Source organism: Canis lupus, chromosome 23 (assembly GCF_003254725.2).
Source record: "Canis lupus dingo isolate Sandy chromosome 23, ASM325472v2, whole genome shotgun sequence".
Lineage (NCBI taxonomy): Eukaryota > Metazoa > Chordata > Mammalia > Carnivora > Canidae > Canis > Canis lupus.
The window spans coordinates 13,077,503-13,096,505 of NC_064265.1; the positions used below are offsets into that span (position 1 = coordinate 13,077,503).

Below are 19,003 nucleotides of genomic sequence, written 5' to 3' on the forward strand. Positions count from 1 at the left end.
CGATGGGGTGGGGCCGGGGCCGGACAACACGGGATCCGCGATTGGCCGGAGTGCGTGCTGCGTGCATGTCATGACTTCGGTCAAACCAACTGGGTTTTGAGGTACACAGAAGATTTACGCAGGTGCCTTTCTGGGGGTTCCCTGGCGCCCAGCAGAAATGCCTGCTGCCGTGTGGCAAGGGAAAGCCACGGGTTCTTCTGATTTGGTTTGGTTTTAAAGATTTTATTTATTCATTCATGAGAGACACAGAGAGAGGCAGAGACACAGGAGAGGGCGGGGAGGCTCCCTACGCGGAGCCCGACGCGGGACTTGATCGCAGCCCCTCAGGGTCATTACCTGAACCGAAGGCAGATGCTCCCCGGCTGAGCCACCCGGGTGCCCCGGGGCAGCCACAGGTTCTGGAGTAAGGGTGTCGGGCACGTACCTCCCGGCTCTGGCCCAGAAGCTGGGCGTCTGGACACCGGGGGGAGAGCTGGCAATTTTCCATGAAGGTGATTTGCACACCCAGTGATGGGGGAGGATTCCTCGGTCAGTGAAAGTCCACTCTGTTCCCAGCATCCACCTCGGGGCGGGCTCCCGTGAGGAGGGGGGCCAGGGTGTACAGCCGCCCGCCCCACGGCCGCCTTGCCACGCTCGCCCCGCGCTCCGCACCTTCCCCCCCCGGCCCTCCTTCCCGGCTTCTCTGCTACCTGCTCTGTCCTGTGCTCCTTCACCCAGCGGCTACCTTGGCCTCCGTTCCTGTCCCCTGGAACTTCACTTTCTCTCATTGGTGCTGGTGGTGGAGTGAAGGTATCTCAAGGGTGGGCCTGTGACGTGGGGTGTTCGCCCCCGGACGCGGACAGGGAGGGCCCGGGGCCTTCAGTTCACTTGGCGCAGCCCCGGGCAGCCCCAGAGCTCTTCAGGCGCCGGGCGGAGGTCCTGTAACACCCCGAGGGCCTCGCTGTGGCCGCGGCCGCCCCCAGAGCAGAATTAGAGTCTGGGCTCCCTGTTCCACCTGCTCGAAAATTCTCCTTAGAGCTCTCAGTGGAGGGCTGGAATCAGAAAGGAATACCTGGGGACACTAGGAGGGCCCTTCCCGGCCATAACCCTTCCTGGCCACCAGGGCATTCCCACTCGATGGGCCCGGGAAGGGTCAGGGGCCGACCACTGGCTCCTTCTTGTGAGGCCTTGTTCCCCTGAATCCTTTCAGTAGCTACCTCCCCCTTTCATGTTAGTTAAATGCACGCTCTGTAGTGCCCAGGAAGCGTTTTCCCAGAAAATACTTTTTAAGACCCCAAGTTTTGGAGCAAAAGGTTCTGGTTCCTGTACTCAGAGCTCCTTTGCGGGGGTTGGGGGAGTTGGGAAGCCAGGATGTTTTTCTTTTCCTCACTCATTCCTTGTACTGGTCTAGCACATTCCATGAATTTGTTTGACTGGGTCTGATGTAACGTTTTCTTTCCCCACCCCTCATTTTATTTTTATTATTATGTTTTAAGATTTTATTTATTTATTCATGAGACACAAAGAGAGGCAGAGACACAGGCAGAGGGAGAAGCAGGCTCCCTGTGGGAAGCTTGATGTGGGACTCGATCCCAGGACCCCGGGATCACGGCCTGAGCTGAAGGCAGACGCCCAACCACTGAGCCACCCAGGCCCTCCCCCTCCGCCCCCTCATTTAAAAAATTAGATCTTAGGGGATCCCTGGGTGGCTCAGCGGTTTGGCGCCTGCCTTTGGCCCAGGGCGCGAGCCTGGAGTCCCGGGATCGAGTCCCATATCGGGCTCCCGGCATGGAGCCTGCTTCTCCCTCCTCCTGTGTTGTGTCTCTGTCTCTGTCTCTCTCTCTCTCTCTCTGTCTCTCTCTCTCTCTCTATGTCTATCATAAATAAATAAATAAATCTTTAAAAAAATTAGATCTTAGACGGGTCCACAGGAAATTTTTCTATGTAGATACAGGGACTAATCTGTTAAAGCATTGCCTTTAGGCCATGCCACATGTGGCTACCATCAAATGCCACTATACAGTGCTGCATTACTCCTGGAATTCCCTGAGGTTCAGCTCAGAGGCCGCCGCCCCCTCAGATCCCTCAGCCCTGGCCCTGGCACTCAGACCCCTTGCTGAGACACACTGTTCAGTCAACACCCCCCCCCCCCGGGGGGGGGGGAGCCTGAGGTGCATTCAGCTGCTCTTGAAACCCGCTCCCCCACAAACTCCAGAGCCAGAGCCCAGGAAATGACACAGCTCTTAATTGAGTCTGTGGGGAAAGGCAATTAGTTCCAGCGAGAGAAGTGACACATTGGCTCGGTGCTGGGGAGCACCGACACCACCAGGCCTACAGACCTGTTCCCCAGAGTGACTTTCTGTGATCTGGTTCTCCCCAGAGGCAACGTCCAACTGGGATATTTTGGTTCCTCCGATTGAGATTGGGTATGAAATTGTTTTAAATCTATCAGTTTGAAAATCTTAATGCTTTGCCTTCTGTTTATTGGTAAAACAATCTGTGGGATTTAAAGTGGAAACCTTGCAGCTTGAAGACTAACCACAGTGTGGAAGTATTGATTATCTAGCATTTTTTGGCTTCTCTCATCTCTTAGGCTAATTAAAAAGGAACTTTCATTTGCAAGCCCATCTGTAAGTGTAGTTTTTTAATATAGTCTTTTATACATATTAGAGACAGATTGTTTTTAATGCAGCCCTGAAAATAGAGTTAGTACTGAGAAGGCATAATTGCAGGTGATTAATGACAAAGCACACATTTATGGATTTTCAGAGAAGAGCCAAAGGAGTGTGGTCTCCCCACTGCTTTCATACCAGCCCAGCTTTGGGGCTCACTGATTTCTGTGGACCTCAGGTTTGCAAGAGATTTTTCTTTTTTTCTTTTTCTTTCTTTCATTCTCTTTTTCTTTTTTTAAAATACGCTCCATGCCCAGGGTGGAGGCCAACACGGGGCCTAAACTCATAAGTCTGAGATCGAGAGTCAGACACTTAGCCAACTGAACCACTGCGGTGCCCTGAGAGACATTTTTCTAAAGATGAGTGGGAAGAGGATTCCTCCCACCTATCTCTTCATCCCCTGTGTGCATAACCCACCGCCACTTTGTAATTCACTCTTTATTCCCAAATGGAAATAACTGCTGCTCAGAGTTCACCCACCAAGAGAGCCGCTCCAGAGAGCAAGGAGTAGTTAGGATATAAAATCTGCAGGATGCTGGCTGTGAGTCAGGTGGATGCTTTTAACTGAGTTCTAGAATCACCTTCTTTCCACCACAGCCCTATGAGGTAGGGATGCCATCATCCCTGTGTCACAGATAAGGAAACTGAGGCTCAGAGAGGTTAAGGTCACCAGGCTGGTGAGCGACTGTGGGTTTGGAAGGCCCCTCCTCAGAGATCTCTATCTCATCCAGCTCTTTATGAAAACTTGGGCCACATTGTCCATGTAGATATGTTGTAAAGAAAATATCAGCTGTGCAACCCTACCTCACAAAGGTTATATTTGTGAATGAGGTCAGGAAGATGCAGCCCATGGATGCATCTGGAACTCGTGGATGTGTGACCCCAGCCTGCAGGGAGGCTGCTGGCAAGCCCGAGGGGACTCCCAGCCAAGGACTGGCAGGGCTAACCACCCAGGGACACCGTAGCCGTCGGAGCGGAGGTGGTGCTCTCAAGGACACCTTGGCCACCAAGGAAGGGTTTGACTACTACTACTATCAAGTAGCCCGTCAGCGCGGAGGGCAGGGAGGGGGAGACAGGGAAGCCTCTTCTCCAGGACGTCAGAGGCAGGCTGGCCAAGGACCTGGTGGCCTCCTCTGCAGGGTCCCGGGGTCCCCTCCGCACTGCCACAGGCCCAGAGACCTTGCGAATGGGGCTGGCCCCAGAGGGACCAGGAAACTTGTGGGTAGAACTGGACCAGGGAGGGAAATCCGAGATGGCCTCTCTCTTCTCAGCTTTTCCTTCCGATTCTTCTTGCCTGTTGGTGTCCTACGTGTCTGGTATTAGCTGCGATTTTCCACTTGCTCTAGACTGTCACCTCAAGCGTCCAAATTTGAGAAAGTCAGACACACCAAGTGGGCTTTGGAACCAAAAGTGTATCGGCCCTGGCTGTTCTCCAGCGGTCCTGATCAGACTGTGAGAAGTGAGCTAGCAAAGTGTTCATTCCCTCGCCAGACACACCGTCCCCCGCACCGTGTGTGTACGGGGCAGGGCCTCGAGGCACATCTGGAGAGTCTACTCACCGCCTGGTAGAAGGAGGGACGAGGGTCCTTGTGAGGGCATTAGCTGGCCTGGGGCCTTTACGTTCAGGGAGATGCATTAATTCAGTCCTGAGCGCGAAAGTAAGGTGAAGTGGGGAGGAGGTCCGTTCCGCTGGTCAGTGTATTTGGCATAGTAGGGCCAGGCTATTTGTGTGTTCGTGTTACATATACTCAATTACACTCCTGGGGGTGGGGAGAGGGAGATTGATTGAGATTTAATTACTGCCGTGATCTCCATCCTCTGGCCCTGCCCACGTGATTGAGAGTGACCCCAAATCTGTTTCTCCCTGATGGCCTCAGCTCACGCATGTGCCCCTGTGCGTGAGCATCCTTCTACCCTGGGGGTGATCGAGACCCCTACACACATGTGAGCATGTCAGCCTGGATTTCCAGGCCGGTTCTGTGCGTCTGTGGGTTGGCAGAAAGGACTTTACTGGAGTTCATGGAGGGGCATGTGCTGGTTTCAGATGAGCGGGGTGGGCTATCCGTAGACCGTGGCACATCGGTGAGTAAGGGAATGTTCAAGGTAAGTTGAGCTGTAGCTGTGCGCACCTTCGCACGGCCTTTAGAAGCGCAGCCTGCAGGACTCTCTGTATGTCCTCAGACCCCCTGGCCGGCTCATCTGTGCTACGGTCTCTACTGGGCAGAGTCTGGCTCTCGTTGATACAAATGCTTGTCTAGCCTAAGAGGAAAGTGCTGGCCAACCAAATTACTTAACCTGATATTCAATTTCCTCATCCTTACTTAAAAGTGCCACATAGAGTCGTCATGAAACTTAACGGAGATAACAGGTAGGGAGCCCCCAGGAGTGCCCGGCAGCCAGGAAGTGCCAACACACATGGGCGCCACTGACTCCACTCTTCGCTCTTTCCAGTGGAGGAACAGGGGTCCCAGGGCAGAGACACCACCAGGGAGGGGCTGAAGGGCAGCGCTTCCTTCCCAAGATGCACAGTGTACCTGCTGACGACCAGGCTGGGAACGGGCGGGGATAGAGGCCAGGGATGTGTGCAGGTCTCTGAGCCCCGGGGCTGGGGCACGAGGCTGAGAAGGTGCCTTGCACACAACACATCTCAGCCCGTAGCCTGGTTCTCGGGGCCTCTGCCAGCCCGTAAGGGCCTCAGAGCAGGCCACAGCGAGGGCTGGATGTCAGCCCCCTTTCACCTTGTGTAGCACAAAAGCTGTACAACAGCCGTGGGGGAGTTTGTGCATTTAAAGCCTGGTCTTGTCAGCCTTTGAGAACTTGATGAAAACTGTGACCCCTTCCCCTAGAAGATAGACAAACCCACACCGTTTTTGCATTGTTCCAGAGGACTAAGACCTCTGCACACTAATGCTTGGATCCCGGGCTGGAGAAGCCCTGACCTAGAGGCAGGTTGCTCATGTAGCTAGTTCCTGCCCCAGGTTGCTGACAGCTGAGTACAGTCTGAGTTCTCCAACTTCATGAGAATCTTGAAACTGTCTCTTGCTCTCAGGAAGCAGGCTAAAACTCCTGTACGTGCTACTTCAAAGCTTAGCAGAAGGTCCGGCCCCTGCCGAATTGGCCAGCCTGCACACCTACCTACACCAGCCCCCTCCGTTGTGCACATGGGCCCTTCCCCTCAGCCCTTTCCTACTCACCAGGCTCCTTCCCACCACAGCCCCTTTGCATATGCCCTCCCCTATGACCTTCTCAACTCTTACCCGGTCCAAACATCCCTTCCTTAGGGAGAATTCTGTTTTCAGGTCAACTCCTACCGGAGGGCTCCTTGGCACCAGGCACTTCTCCCTCCTGCCTTTATCACAGTTGGTGATTAAGGTCCACCTTTCTGTTCTCCTTGGAGGAGGAAAGTGGGTCCGTTCACTGTTGTATTCACAGCACTTCGCACAGTGTCTGGCACCCACTAGGGGACTCGATAAATAAATACATGGCTGGTGAGTGGCTGACCTTTGCGGAGGTAGGAGACATGGCGTCTGTTGCTGGAGGCTGTTTGGTTTGTCATCTTTGTGTCTTTTGATCCCCAGCTGTCCTCTTCTTGTGTGCCTGACTCTTTCCTCCTCTCTCCCTGGAGGTGTGCTGAGGCTCCTGGAACATGGGGAGGAGTACGTGTTCACCCTGCCCAGTGCCTACGCGCGGTCCATCCTCACCATCCCATGGGTGGAGCTGGGAGGAAAAGTCAGCATCAGCTGTGCCAAGACTGGGTACTCGGCCACAGTGATATTCCACACGAAGCCTTTTTACGGAGGGAAAGTCCACAGGTAGGAGGCGGTCAGGGAGCCTTTGTGTTTGCCTTCACACCATGCCCTTTCTTTCCGCCTTAAGAGCTTGGGTTCAAGCCACGAGATGAATTGAAAATCAAGATCAAGTTGACAGATCTTTTTAAAAATAATGCCTCTTTCCACCCCAGCCCCATCACGTGGCAGTTTTTTTTTTTTTTTTTAAGTCCTCCCCAGTCTACACTTATAATAGTGAGATCCTTTGGTGATAGATTCCCAGAACTCACAGCAGAGAATGAAAACTGCTTCCATGTGTTATGATAATCTTTCCCTTCTGAGGCCACAGCCTCTTTACTCTGCCCTGAAGCAGTTCAGACACTGTGAGCTCAGACACTGCCTAAGAGCTCTTTTTTTTTTTTTTTTTTTTTTTAAGATCTTATTTGAGAGAGAGAAAGAGCGCAAGCAGGGTGGCAGTGGGGAGCAGAGGGAGAAGCAGACTCCCAGCTGAACAGGGAGCCTGACGTGGGTCTCAATCCCAGGACCCCGGGATCATGACCTGCCAAAGGCAGATGCTTAACTGACTGAGCCACCCTGGTGCCTCCTGAGAACTCATTTCACATTAAGTTGGTTCCATTAAATATCCAGAACCCCGTATCATCTATGAGATCAGGACTACTTTAGAATCTGGGAAAGCCTGATCCTAAGAAATTAAAGATAAAGTCTGCTGTTGGAGGGAAGCATTAAGTTGTTTTCATTGCTGCAGTTACAGGTTACTGTATAAGCAAGCCCCATCTTGGCCTTTTCTCTTCGGAACTGAGTTCTATATGGTGTTCATATGAGGGCAAGGGGACGCCCGCAGTGGCTGTTTTTGAGCACACACTCAGGCTTGCAAGAGCTGACTGTGTACGTTTCTTCATAACTCCTCAGTCCCTCAGGCCATGTCGTAGCTTGAGATCACCTGGGGTCAGGGGACACCCCCAAAGGTGGCAAATGCTACAGAGCAGGTGTTTTTCCCTTTGGAGAGCCAGTTGTTAAACCTTTGCCAGCACACCACTAGCACCCTTCCACTACATGCAGCCAGAAGATTCCTGATGCCACCTGCAAGCCTTTGCCTGGGCACCTGGGAGCCATGGCCGTGTTCAGGCTCGGAGAATGAGCTTCCAAGCATGTGTTTGAAAACCGAGTTCAGCCTGAGCTGGGCCATTAGAAAGAGGGGAGTTTAGCTCCTTCCTATTCTTGGCTGCTTCGGAGCAGGCTTTCCTGTTTCCGCTGCATTATTCTGACTGAGCAGCTCACTTGAAGGTGGAGAGGAGGTGGGATCTGCTTTTTCCCAAAGCTGGAGACCTGGAGCCTGCTCAGGCCAGGCAGCAGAAGCGGGGAGGCCCTTTTGAAGGAGGTCCCTCAGAGCCACTGCTGGGAGGAGGATGGTGTTCACTCAATGCCGAGAGTCAAGGTTTTGCCCAGCCTTTGTTCAGAGGAAAGTCCGGATGCCAGGATAAACGTTTCCCTCCTTTTTCTTTTCTTTTTCTTAAAGGTTTTATTTGTTCATGAGAGATACAGAGGCAGAGACATAGGCAGAGGGAGAAGCAGGCTCCCTGCGGGACTTGATCCCAGGACCCTGGGATCACAACCTGAGCCAAAGGCAGAGGCTCAACCAACTGAGCCACCCAGGCACCCCTCCCTCCTTTTTCTATGTGATCTCAGATCATTCTCGGTATACTCTCTGGCCCCATTGGTGGTTAAAATGTAGCACTATTCAATACTATTTTAGGGGGGAGAAGTATATGCTTTGCTTCTATTGAATTACTTGATTTCCATCCTAAATAGTAACATATCATCCCTTTGTGTGTTTATCAAAATTAAGAAATTAACTTGGCTATATTGCCGTGAACTAACCTACAGACCTCATTCGCATCTCACTGTTTTTCTACCAATGCTTTCTTTTTCGGATCAAGAATATTAGGTCTATATTTTAAGAGCTAGTCTTTAAACAAAATGGCAAAAAAATAAAATCCTTCCTCCTTGCTATCCCATAAAAAAGAATCCCTTTTGAATTGTGAGTCTCTGTTTTGATAATCTTGCAAAGCATGTTTACTCGACTCATTCATTCATTCAGGGTCACAGCAGAAGTGAAACACAACCCAACCAACACCATTGTTTGCAAAGCCCACGGGGAGTGGAACGGTACTTTAGAGTTCACATACAACAGCGGAGAGACCAGGGTCATCGACACAACCACGCTGCCAGTGTACCCCAAGAAGATCAGACCTCTGGAGAAGCAGGGGCCCATGGAGTCCAGGTGGGAACCAGGCGAGGTGTTGCTTCCAGGCTTAGTTCTCCTCAGCACCTGATCAGGCGATGGAGAAGTCTCTCAACACTCAGCTAATAAAAACGGGCCAGGGATAGTGTTCATGTCACTCATTTAGATACTTGAGCTTCTCATTCCATGTGGCTTTGGAGTAGATCCTTTGTAGCTTTCAGTTTAGTTCTTCTATAGAGTGGTGTGTTGTGAGGATAGTCTACAGTAGACTTCTAATGCCTGTCCTAAAAGAGTTTGTCGACTCAGCTGGTCTGTTGCTTGATTGCATAGTTAAATACAGAGTTGCTGGGAATCAAAGAACTGTGTCTAGAAGCAATGAGCTACTATTTTTTGCTCACTAGATTAGTGACATGATCAAAAAAAAAAAATCAGCAGTGGCCAGGATGTGATAAAATCGACACTCTGTACCCTACACTTATAATAAGAGTGTATGCAGTGTAGCTTCAAGTTCATGAATTCACTTTAATTTTGTATTCCATCTTTGGGAATCTATTCTGAAGGAAAATTCTCAAATTCAGAAAAGGTTTCAAATATAAAGCTGGGTATTTTTTTCTAAAAAGAAAACTAAATCATAAAGAAGAAGAAACCACTTACTTGTTCAACAGTAAGAAAATAGTTAAATTATGGAGAATCCACCCAATTAGTATGTCTATTCCCTGGTATGAGTATAATGCAACCACTTAAAATAATGTTTATGCAGATGCAGAAGCAGAATCTTCTTAGAATATGCCTTTTTAATTTTTTTATTCAAGGGGGTTAGCAAACTATGGCCTATGGGCCATGTCCAACCCATGGCTGATTTTTACAAAAATTTTCTGGGACCACAGCCATGATCATTAATTTACATATGGTTTATGGCGGCCTTTCTGTGGCATTTAAGAAGTTGTGATCAAGACCATATGGCCTGCAAAGCCTACAATGTATACTATCCAGCCTTTTTTTTTTTTTTTAAAGATGTTATTTATTTATTCATGAGAGACACAGAAAAGCAGAGACATAGGCAGAGGGAGAAGCAGGCTCCCTGCGGGGAGCCCAGTGTGGGACTTGATTCCAGGACCCTGGGATCACACCCTGAGCCAAAGGCAGATGCTCAGCGACTGAGCCACCCAGGCACCCTACTATCTAGCTTTTTATAGAAAATCTTTGCCAACCTATTTTATCTTTGGCGTCTAAACTTGGGACTACTAGCTTTTTTTTTTTTTTTTTTTAAGATTTTATTTATTTATTCACGAGAGACACATAGAGAGAGAGGCAGAGACACAGGCAGAGGGAGAAGCAGGCTCCATGCAGGGAGCCCAACATGGGACTTGATCCTGGGTCTCCAGGATCACACCCTGGGCCAAAGGCAGGTGCTAAACCACTGAGCCACCCGGGCTGCCCGGGACTACTAGCTTATGATGAGACTACTAATGGGGATCCAGCCCTTGAGAGCATCTCCACCTTGGATGTCCTTGTGCCCAGTTTTCCCCTCAGCTCTAGATGTGTCTTGAGGATGGGGGTGATGAAAAGCCCATGATTTGACCTCCCCTCACTCTTTCCTTCCCTCTCCTCACTGTTTTGGCCAGTTGGACCTGGCTCCATAGTCCAGTTCCAGAAGTTTCTCCTGCTGTAAATTGGGAACCAAAGCACTATTCTCCCTGGGGCTGTGTATGGTGGGACTCAGGACAGGTGTGCAGGCTAGCTTCTAGCAGGAGCTTGACCCTTGTCAGCTGCCGATTCTGACTCTCTTCAGCAGGGGCTGCTTGTTGTACCCACTTTGTTGGCAGCCCTGTCAGCCTTTTCTCAGGTTCATCATGCCAATGCTCAAGGCGTCCTGCAATGAATAAATGAGGCAGAGAAGTAATTTTCCATTTAGATGTGGGCAACATGATGGATTCTGCCACATAAACACACATGCCCATTCCCCCCAGTCTAGAACTCCTAATACTGGGTACCCCTTTGGCTCAGCAGCCATTGTTCATATATATCAGCTTGCTGGTATATGAACCCTGGGCGCATCACCTTACATGGATCTTATTTCTCTCTTTAAAATGAGAATGGTAATATAGTGTCCATACCATTGGGTTGCTGTGATGATGAAGTGAGCTAATATATATAAAATGTTAAAAATATGACATGCATTGTATCTGCTGTTATTGTTGTTTGTGATCATAGTAGTATTAATGCTGCGTACTACTGCTATGAATACTAGATTCCGCTCCTAGATACTGAGAGAGGCCTGCTACTCAGGACAAGAGGGGGCTGGAAACTTGGGATCTTGTTGGCCCTGGGTTCTAATCCTGGCTCTAGGGGTCTTTGAGGGACCTAGAATGCGCTCCCCCTTCCTAAATGCCCTCCCACCTTGGCTCTGGCCCCCTTGCTGAGAACTGCCCCTGTCAAGCCAGCTAGCCCTGCCTGACCACTCCCTCTCCTCCATTCCTTCCCAGGAACCTCTGGCAGGAAGTGACCAGATACCTGCGGCTGGGGGACATTGATGCTGCCACCGAGCAGAAGCGGCGCCTGGAGGAGAAGCAGCGGGTGGAGGAACGAAAACGGGAGAACCTGCACACGCCATGGCAGCCCAAGTATTTTATCCAGGAGGTAACTCTGCCACCTGTCTTTGGGGACTTGTCCCAAGTGAGGGGCAAGTGGGTTTGTCTTGCAATGCGGCAGTTTGGATGGATGAGGTTGGGGCAGAGGAGGGCCTGAGAAGGTTTGGGGCGGCTTTACTCTGGCTCCAGCTTTGGGCCAGGCTGTCCTTTGGGTGGAAGTGAGTGCCTGACACTTCCTCCCTCACATCTGCCTTCATAACAGCCCAGCAGCCTGACAGGGAGTGCAAGGAATGAATGGGGTGGAGATCTGGATGCTGTCTGACTTAAAAAACAGAAACAAAACCCAAAACACAACCCCTGCTATTTGATCATTAGTAACAAATTAGCCATGAAGCATCTGGAATGAGCCAAATGGGATAGACATGCCAGGAAGGACGAGCAGGAGTCCTGTGTGCTCAGTGCTGCTGCTGTCACCCAGAAAAGGGACACTGGAAGGCAGTAGTATCCACCAGTTTGCCCCCACTGAGCAAGTGCGCAAGGTACTCTGTGCCCTGTTGAGGCTCTTAGGCTTTTTTTTTTTTTTTTTTTTCTTGGCTCTTAGGCTTTTGAAGTTGTTTGTGGAGCAGTTGGGAAGATTTCTGAGGACAGAATTGGAAATGATGGAAGTGTTGACTTAGGGGCAGGAACAGAGTGGCTGCTGTTCTCCCCACAGGCAGGATCTAGGGCTGGGTGATAGAGACTTCAAGGTTGGATTCTGGTTCAGACAGGAAGCCTGCTGGGTAGACTGCTGTATCAGGCTCTGAGTGAGAACCATGACTGAAAGCCTTGCCTAGGTGAGGTGAATCTGTATTCGCCAGGGTTCTCCAGAGAAATGACAGAAACTGAAGCATTAGATGTAAATATATAGAGATTTATTATGAGAAGTTGGCTCATGAGATTACGGAGGCAGGAAAGCTCAGGATCTGCCGTTTGCAAGCTGAAGACCTTGGGAAAGCCAGTGGTATAATTCAGTTCAAGTCCAAAGGCCTGAGAACCAGGGAAGCCAGTGGTATAAATGCCAGTCCAAAGAAAGGCAGGAGAAGATGAGCTATCCCAACTCAAGAAGTGAGGTAGTTTAAAAAGAAAAGGGTGAGTGAATTCCTCCTTCTTCTACCTTTTTTTTTGTGTGTTCAGGCCCTCAATGGTTTGGATAATGCTCTCCCACTCTGGGAAGGAAATCATCGTGACTGAGGTGCTTCTCTCACCTGGAAACACCCTCACAGACATATTCAGAGAATGTTTAATCTCAGCACCATGGCCAATTGAGTTAACACATAAAATTAACCATTATAAAATCCTTCAAGGATCCTTTTGTGAGTAGATCTGGTCTCTTTGAGACAACTAGCTTGCCTGGCTTCTGTGAAAAGTTGGACATAGAAAAACCCAAAAGATGACAACAACAACAAAAACCCCACAGTCTTCTTCCTGGATTTAATAAAACCCAGTATGTTCATAACAGAAAGCTTGAGGGTATGTAAAGAATAAAAATCATCCCAATACCAGAATTGTTACCATTCAATACATTCCCTTCCAGTTAAACCCCAGATTGTGTATACCATTTTGGTATACTATTTGGTATCATTTATTTTGTGTGCTGATTTGTGACTGCTACCTGCTGAAGAGAGCCATGGTTGGGCACTCCCCTCCAGGCTAGTGGGCTGTAAATCACTGGTTTGGGTAGATTCCTCACAGGCAGGCCTTGCCTTCTCTCTCCTGTCCATTGATTGAACACCCTCTTTTCTCCACTTGCCCAGCTGAGAAGTCTTCATAACGTGTCTCCTTCCTTCTCTTACAGGGTGATGGCTGGGTATACTTCAATCCTCTTTGGAAGGCACACTGATGGGGTGGAGGTGCAGAGCTTTCAGAGAGAGCCGTTTTTGTAGGAATTAAAGTGGTACGGTATCAAGTTTCTGCTGGTGTTCACTGAGACCTCTTGATATCATTCAAGAAATGGTACCTGAACGAGAAATGATATACTGTGAAAAATGCACCACCAAAACTACTATAGGATTGAATTTATTCAAGAGCCATTTGGGGCATATGTGTGTACACAGGTCTGTGTGTGAGCCGTCACTACTGTATGTTCACACACATGCACTATATACACATGCCTGCTGGGTATTATTACACATGTAAATACTGCACTTACCAAGATTTAAGTGGGTAATTATGAGCTCCTTTTTATCAATGAGGTTTGAAGTTTTCTATTTTTCACTTTGCCAAAAATGTTTTGCACTCACAAAAGTATTCTCATTTAGTCATCTGTCAACAAAAGTGAACTGGCATGGGCCAGTTGATGTCCATATGGTAGAAAGTGGCTCATTCCTGGTAGAAGTGTAGGTTACTGTTGTGATTCCCATCTCCCTACCCACTTTAGCATTTTGTTTGTCCTTACTCAAGAAAAATAAACTATTTCCTGCTGGATGTCATGTGGGCAAGGAAGCTGTTAAAGGTTTATGCCAGACCCTTCCAAAATGGAGCACCTTGGGAAAACCAGACCCACTGTGGAATCTTGCCCCAGAGTCTTTCTCACGTGCAAAGCATTAGTTATACGTTTTTCAGAAGCTGCTTCTTGGACAGTAGAAAACAAGTCAGATGAAGACTTCACTACTTTTGTGATGAAAAGGGCTTTAGAAGTTCAGTACACGCATGCACATACAAAACTGCACCACCACAGTCTCAATTTTGTGTTTAGTTTGGGGAAAGAGAAAAGAATTTCCAATGGATTTTTTTAAAGTGCACCTCTCTTGTTTGACCCAAACTCTGCAAGGAAACCACTGTGATTAAATGACACACATATAAAGACTGCAAAAGCGTTCCATGGTTTCAGTTGAATTTCAGTTCTCAGCCTTTACAAATGAGGTCAAGACATGACTAGAATATAAAGCAAGGAAAAAATGAAGTATTTGATTTTTTGCTCAATGCTTAATTTATTTTTTACTGTGCCACTCAGAATATTTATAAAATCCAGTAGCATGAATGCTTCTCTGTAGTAATAATGATTTTGTGCCTTTTGTCTGCTTTCTTAAGACCAATTGTTCAATTTGTAGATATTAGACAAATATATTTCGATTGAGTACTATACCTGTGTGTCTGTATTTTATTTTTAGGAATTCAAAATTTCAGTTGGAACTAGTGACTCCGAATGAGCTCAGATTTTATTAGTTAGATATTGCTAATTTGATGTGAACAGCAATCACATTCAGATCAAAACATTGTTTTAAACACAATAAAAAAATCCATCAGATAAATATTATTTATGGAAATTTTGTGACCAGTTCATATGAACATGTAACTCTTATCTAGTGAATGTTCTGGTTTGTAAGAAGTTACTACCAGCCAAAGTCCTAATGTAGGCCTGTTCAGGTTCATAGGAACCATTTTATTTCTGAGAAGGAAAGTAGAATAAATGCTATTTTGAGGGAGAAAATCCTCAACAAGACTGCAAAATAATCACTATGGTGTGTTTCAGATTTTTCCAGTCTTACATTATAACAGAGCATAAACCATCTGGTAAATTAAAAATGAGCAAAGTTAACTTTCTTTTGTTTTTGGTGGGAGAGAGTTCAGTTTGCCTTTTAAGAAAATTATGAAATATATACAGAAGATTTATATAAAGTATAGTTCCAAGAGTAAATACTCATGTACCCAGTGCTTGCTTGAGTGAAGACACCCAAATTTGCTAGTATTTGTGTCCCTACAAAATTGTATCCCCCTCCTTAACCATAGGGGTAACACTTCCACTGTCCTGATTCTTGGAGTAATTTTTTTTTTTTTAAATCACCACATATGCTGTATGTATTTATAAAGAGCATACTTGGTTTTGCCTGTTTGAGCTAATATTTTGTTCATAGGTCAATCTATGTTATGAATTACTCTGTTCACTTTCTTATTCTTTTTTGCTGAATTCACATTTTGTTTTATTCTTTCATTGTGGCAAAATATGTAAGGAACATAAAATTTACCATTTTTGCAGTTTTTAAGTATACAGTTCAGTGGCATTAAGTACATTCCCAGTATTGGGTAACCAGCACAACCATCTATGTCCATAGTTTCCATCTTCCCAGATTCAGGTTCCCTGCACATTAAACAACGATTCCACATTCCTACCTCCCATCTCTGCAACCATTAACAACTACCATTTTACTTTGTTTTTATTAATTTGACTACTGTAAGTACCTCATGTAAGTGGGATCATTCTATATATATCCTTTTGTGTCTGGCTTATTTTACTTGCCATAAAATGTTCCCCAAGTTCATCAGAATTTCCCTTTTTTTAAGGTTGAATAATATTTATCATATGTAAATATACCATATTTTGTTCATCTCTTTACCTATATACATGAACATTTGGGTCGTTTACATCTTTTGGCTACTGTGAATACTGCTGAGTGCAAAATATCTGAGTACCTGCTTCAATTCTTTTGGGGATGTATGTATCCAGACATAGAAGTACTATATTATATGAAAATTCCATGTTTAACTTTTGAGTACCTGCCATACTGCTTTCCACAGTGACTACCATCATTTTGCAATCCTACCAGCAGTGCATAAGGGTTTGAATTTTTCCACATCTTCCCCAACACTTGTTTTTTGTTTTATAATAATCATCATAATGGGTGTGAAGTGCCATTTCATTAGGGTTTTGATTTGCAATTCTCTAATGATTAGTGATGTTGAGCATCTTCTCATATGTTTATTGGCCATTCCTCTGCCCATTTTCTAATTGTTACTATGTGTTGAGTTGTAGGAGTTCTTTATAAATTCTGGATATTCTTTATCAGATACAATTTCTGATTTATAACTTTTTAATTTTTAAGATTTTATTTGACAGCAAAAGAGAGAGAAAGTGAGTGCACACACAAGCAGGGGGAGCAGCAGAGGGAGGGGGAGAAACAGGCTCTCTGCTCAGCAGGGACTGGATGCTCAATCCACGGACCCCAGGATCATGACCCAAGCTGAAGGCAGACGCCCATCTGATTTATAATTTTATCAGACAGATAATGCTTCTTCCATTCTGTAGGTTGCCTTTTTTACCCTGGTGATAGAGGGTCCATGATATATAGAAGTATTTAATTTTGGTGGAGCCCAATTTATCATCTTTTTCCTTTTGTAGCTTGTACTTTTATTGTCCACTTTTTAAAAAAAATATTTATTTATTTATTTATTTATTCATTCATTCATTCATGAGAGAGAGAGAGAGGCAGGCAGATACACAGGCAGAGGGAGAAGCAAGCTCCATGCAGGGAGCCCGACATGGAACTCAATCCTGGGTCTCCAGAATCAGGCCCTGGACTGAAGGTGGTGCCAAACCACCGGAGCTGCCCTATGGTCCACCTTTATTGTACTTTATTGTCCACAAGATCATTGATAAATCTAACTCATGAAGCTTTTCCTCTCAGTTTGCTTCTAACAGTTTTATAGTTTAAGCTCTTATGTTTAGGGTTTTGATCCATTTTTAATTTTTGCATATGGTGTTAAGTAACGGTCCAACTTCATTATTTAGGATAATGGATTTCCTGTTTTCCTAGGACCATTTTTTTATTATAAATTTATTTTTTATTGGTGTTCAACTTGCCAACATATAGCATAACACCCAGCTCATCCCCTCAAGTGCCCCCCTCAGTGCCCGTCACCCAGTCACCCCCACCTACCGCCCACCTCCCCTTCCACCAACCCCTAGTTCGTTTCCCAGAGTTAGGAGTCTCTCATGTTCTGTCTCCCTTTCTGATATTTCCCACTCATTTTTTCTCCTTTCCCCTGTATTCCCTTTCACTATTTTTTATATTCCCCAAATGAATGAGACCATATGTTTGTCCTTCTCCGATTGACTTATTTCACTCAGCATAATACCCTCCAGTTCCATCCACATCGAAGCAAATGGTGGGTATTTGTCATTTCTAATGGCTGAGAAATATTCCATTGTATACATAGAGCACATCTCCTTTATCCATTCATCTTTCAACCGAGGCTCCTTCCACAGTTTGGCTGTGGGCATTGCTGCTAGAAACATCGGGGTGCAGGTGTCCCAGCATTTCACTGCATCTGTATCTTTGGGGTAAATCCCCAGCAGTGCAATTGCTGGGTCGTAGGGCACATCTATTTTTAACTCTTTGAGGAACCTCCACGCAGTTTTCCAGAGTGGCTGCATCAGTTCACATTCCCACCAACAGTGTAAGAGGGTTCCCCTTTCCCCACATCCTCTCCAACATTTGTGGTTTCCTGCCTTGTTAATTTCCCCCATTCTCACTGGTGTGAGGTGGTATCTCATTGTGGTTTTGATTTGTATTTCCCTGATGGCAAGTGATGCGGAGCATTTTCTCATGTGCATGTTGGCCATGTGTATGTCTTCCTCTGTGAGATTTCTGTTCATGTCTTTTGCCCATTTCATGATTGGATTGTTTGTTTCTTTGCTGTTGAGTTTAATAGGTTCTTTGTAGATCTTGGATACTAGCCCTTTATCTGATACGTCATTTGCAAATATCTTCTCCCATTCTGTAGTTGTCTTTTAGTTTTGTTGACTGTTTCTTTTGTTGTGCAGAAGCTTCTTATCTTGATGAAGTCCCGATAGTTCATTTTTGCTTTTGTTTCTCTTGCCTTCATGGATGTATCTTGCAAGAAGTTGCTGTGGTCAAGTTCAAAAAGGGTGTTGCCTGTGCTCTCCTCTAGGATTTTGATGGAATCTTGTCTCACATTTAGATCTTTCATCCATTTTGAGTTTATCTTTGTATATGGTACAAGAGAGTGGTCTAGTTTCATTCTTCTGCATCTGGATGCCTAGGAGCATTTATTGAAGAGACTTTCCTTTCTCCATTGAATGCTATTGGTACCCTTACCAAAAATCATTTGACCAAGATGCAAGGGCTTAATCCAGGGCTCTTAATTTTATTACATTGGTCTATGTCTGTTTATGCCAGTACCACAGTGTTTTGATTACTGTAGCTTTGTAGTAAATTTTGAAAATAGGGAGTGAGAGACTTCCAGCGTTTTTTCTTTTTCAAGATTGTTTTGGCTACTAGGGGTCCCTTGAGATTCAACCTGATTTTTTAGGATGGAATTTTCTAGATTTGTCAAAAACATCACTGGAATTTTGATAGGCATTGTGTTACCTCTGTAGATTACTTTGCATGGTATTGACATCTTAACAATATTGTCTTCGAATCCATAAACACAGGTGATCTTTCCAGTTACTTATTTTGTCTTCCATTTCTTCTGAAATATTTTGTAGTTTGCAGTTTCCATTTTATTGTATTTTGTTTTACTGTGCTTTGCAGATACTGCTTTTTTTTCTTTATAGTTGAAAGTTTGTGGCAGACTTGCTTAAGGTAGGGTTATCAGCACCATGTTTCCAATAACATTTGCTCACTTTATGTCTCTGTATCACATTTTGGTAATATTTGAAGTATTTTATCTTTTTCATCATTTTACTTGTTATGATCTGTGATCAGTGATCTTTGATCTTACTATTGTAACTACTTGGGGGTGCCATGAACTTGCTCAATAAGGTAGCAAGCTTAATGGATAAATGTTAAAAGTTATATATGTTTTGACTACTATATCAACCATCTGACCATCCCTCCCCACCCCCTGCCAACCCAGCTCTCTTCCTGTGCTTGTACCTTCCTATTCTGAGACACACAGACCTGAAATAACCTTCTAATGGCCTCTAAGTGAAAGAAAGAATCACACATC

The 19,003-nt window shown here is 46.1% G+C and overlaps 1 protein-coding gene across 3 annotated transcripts in view; it reads left to right on the forward strand.

Moving 5' to 3' along the window:
- The window catches only part of OSBPL10 (oxysterol binding protein like 10), a 296,485-nt gene extending 282,092 nt beyond the window's left edge, over positions 1 to 14,393 (forward strand). For all 3 annotated transcript variants that reach the window (XM_025461091.3, XM_049100041.1, XM_049100042.1), the window contains 4 exons: positions 6,277 to 6,463; positions 8,538 to 8,720; positions 11,168 to 11,321; positions 13,107 to 14,393. In XM_025461091.3, coding sequence (XP_025316876.1) covers positions 6,277 to 6,463; positions 8,538 to 8,720; positions 11,168 to 11,321; positions 13,107 to 13,151 — 569 coding nt within the window. In that variant the 3' untranslated portion in view covers positions 13,152 to 14,393. The remainder of the gene's footprint in view (positions 1 to 6,276; positions 6,464 to 8,537; positions 8,721 to 11,167; positions 11,322 to 13,106) is intronic.
- The last annotated feature ends 4,610 nt before the right edge of the window (positions 14,394 to 19,003 follow it).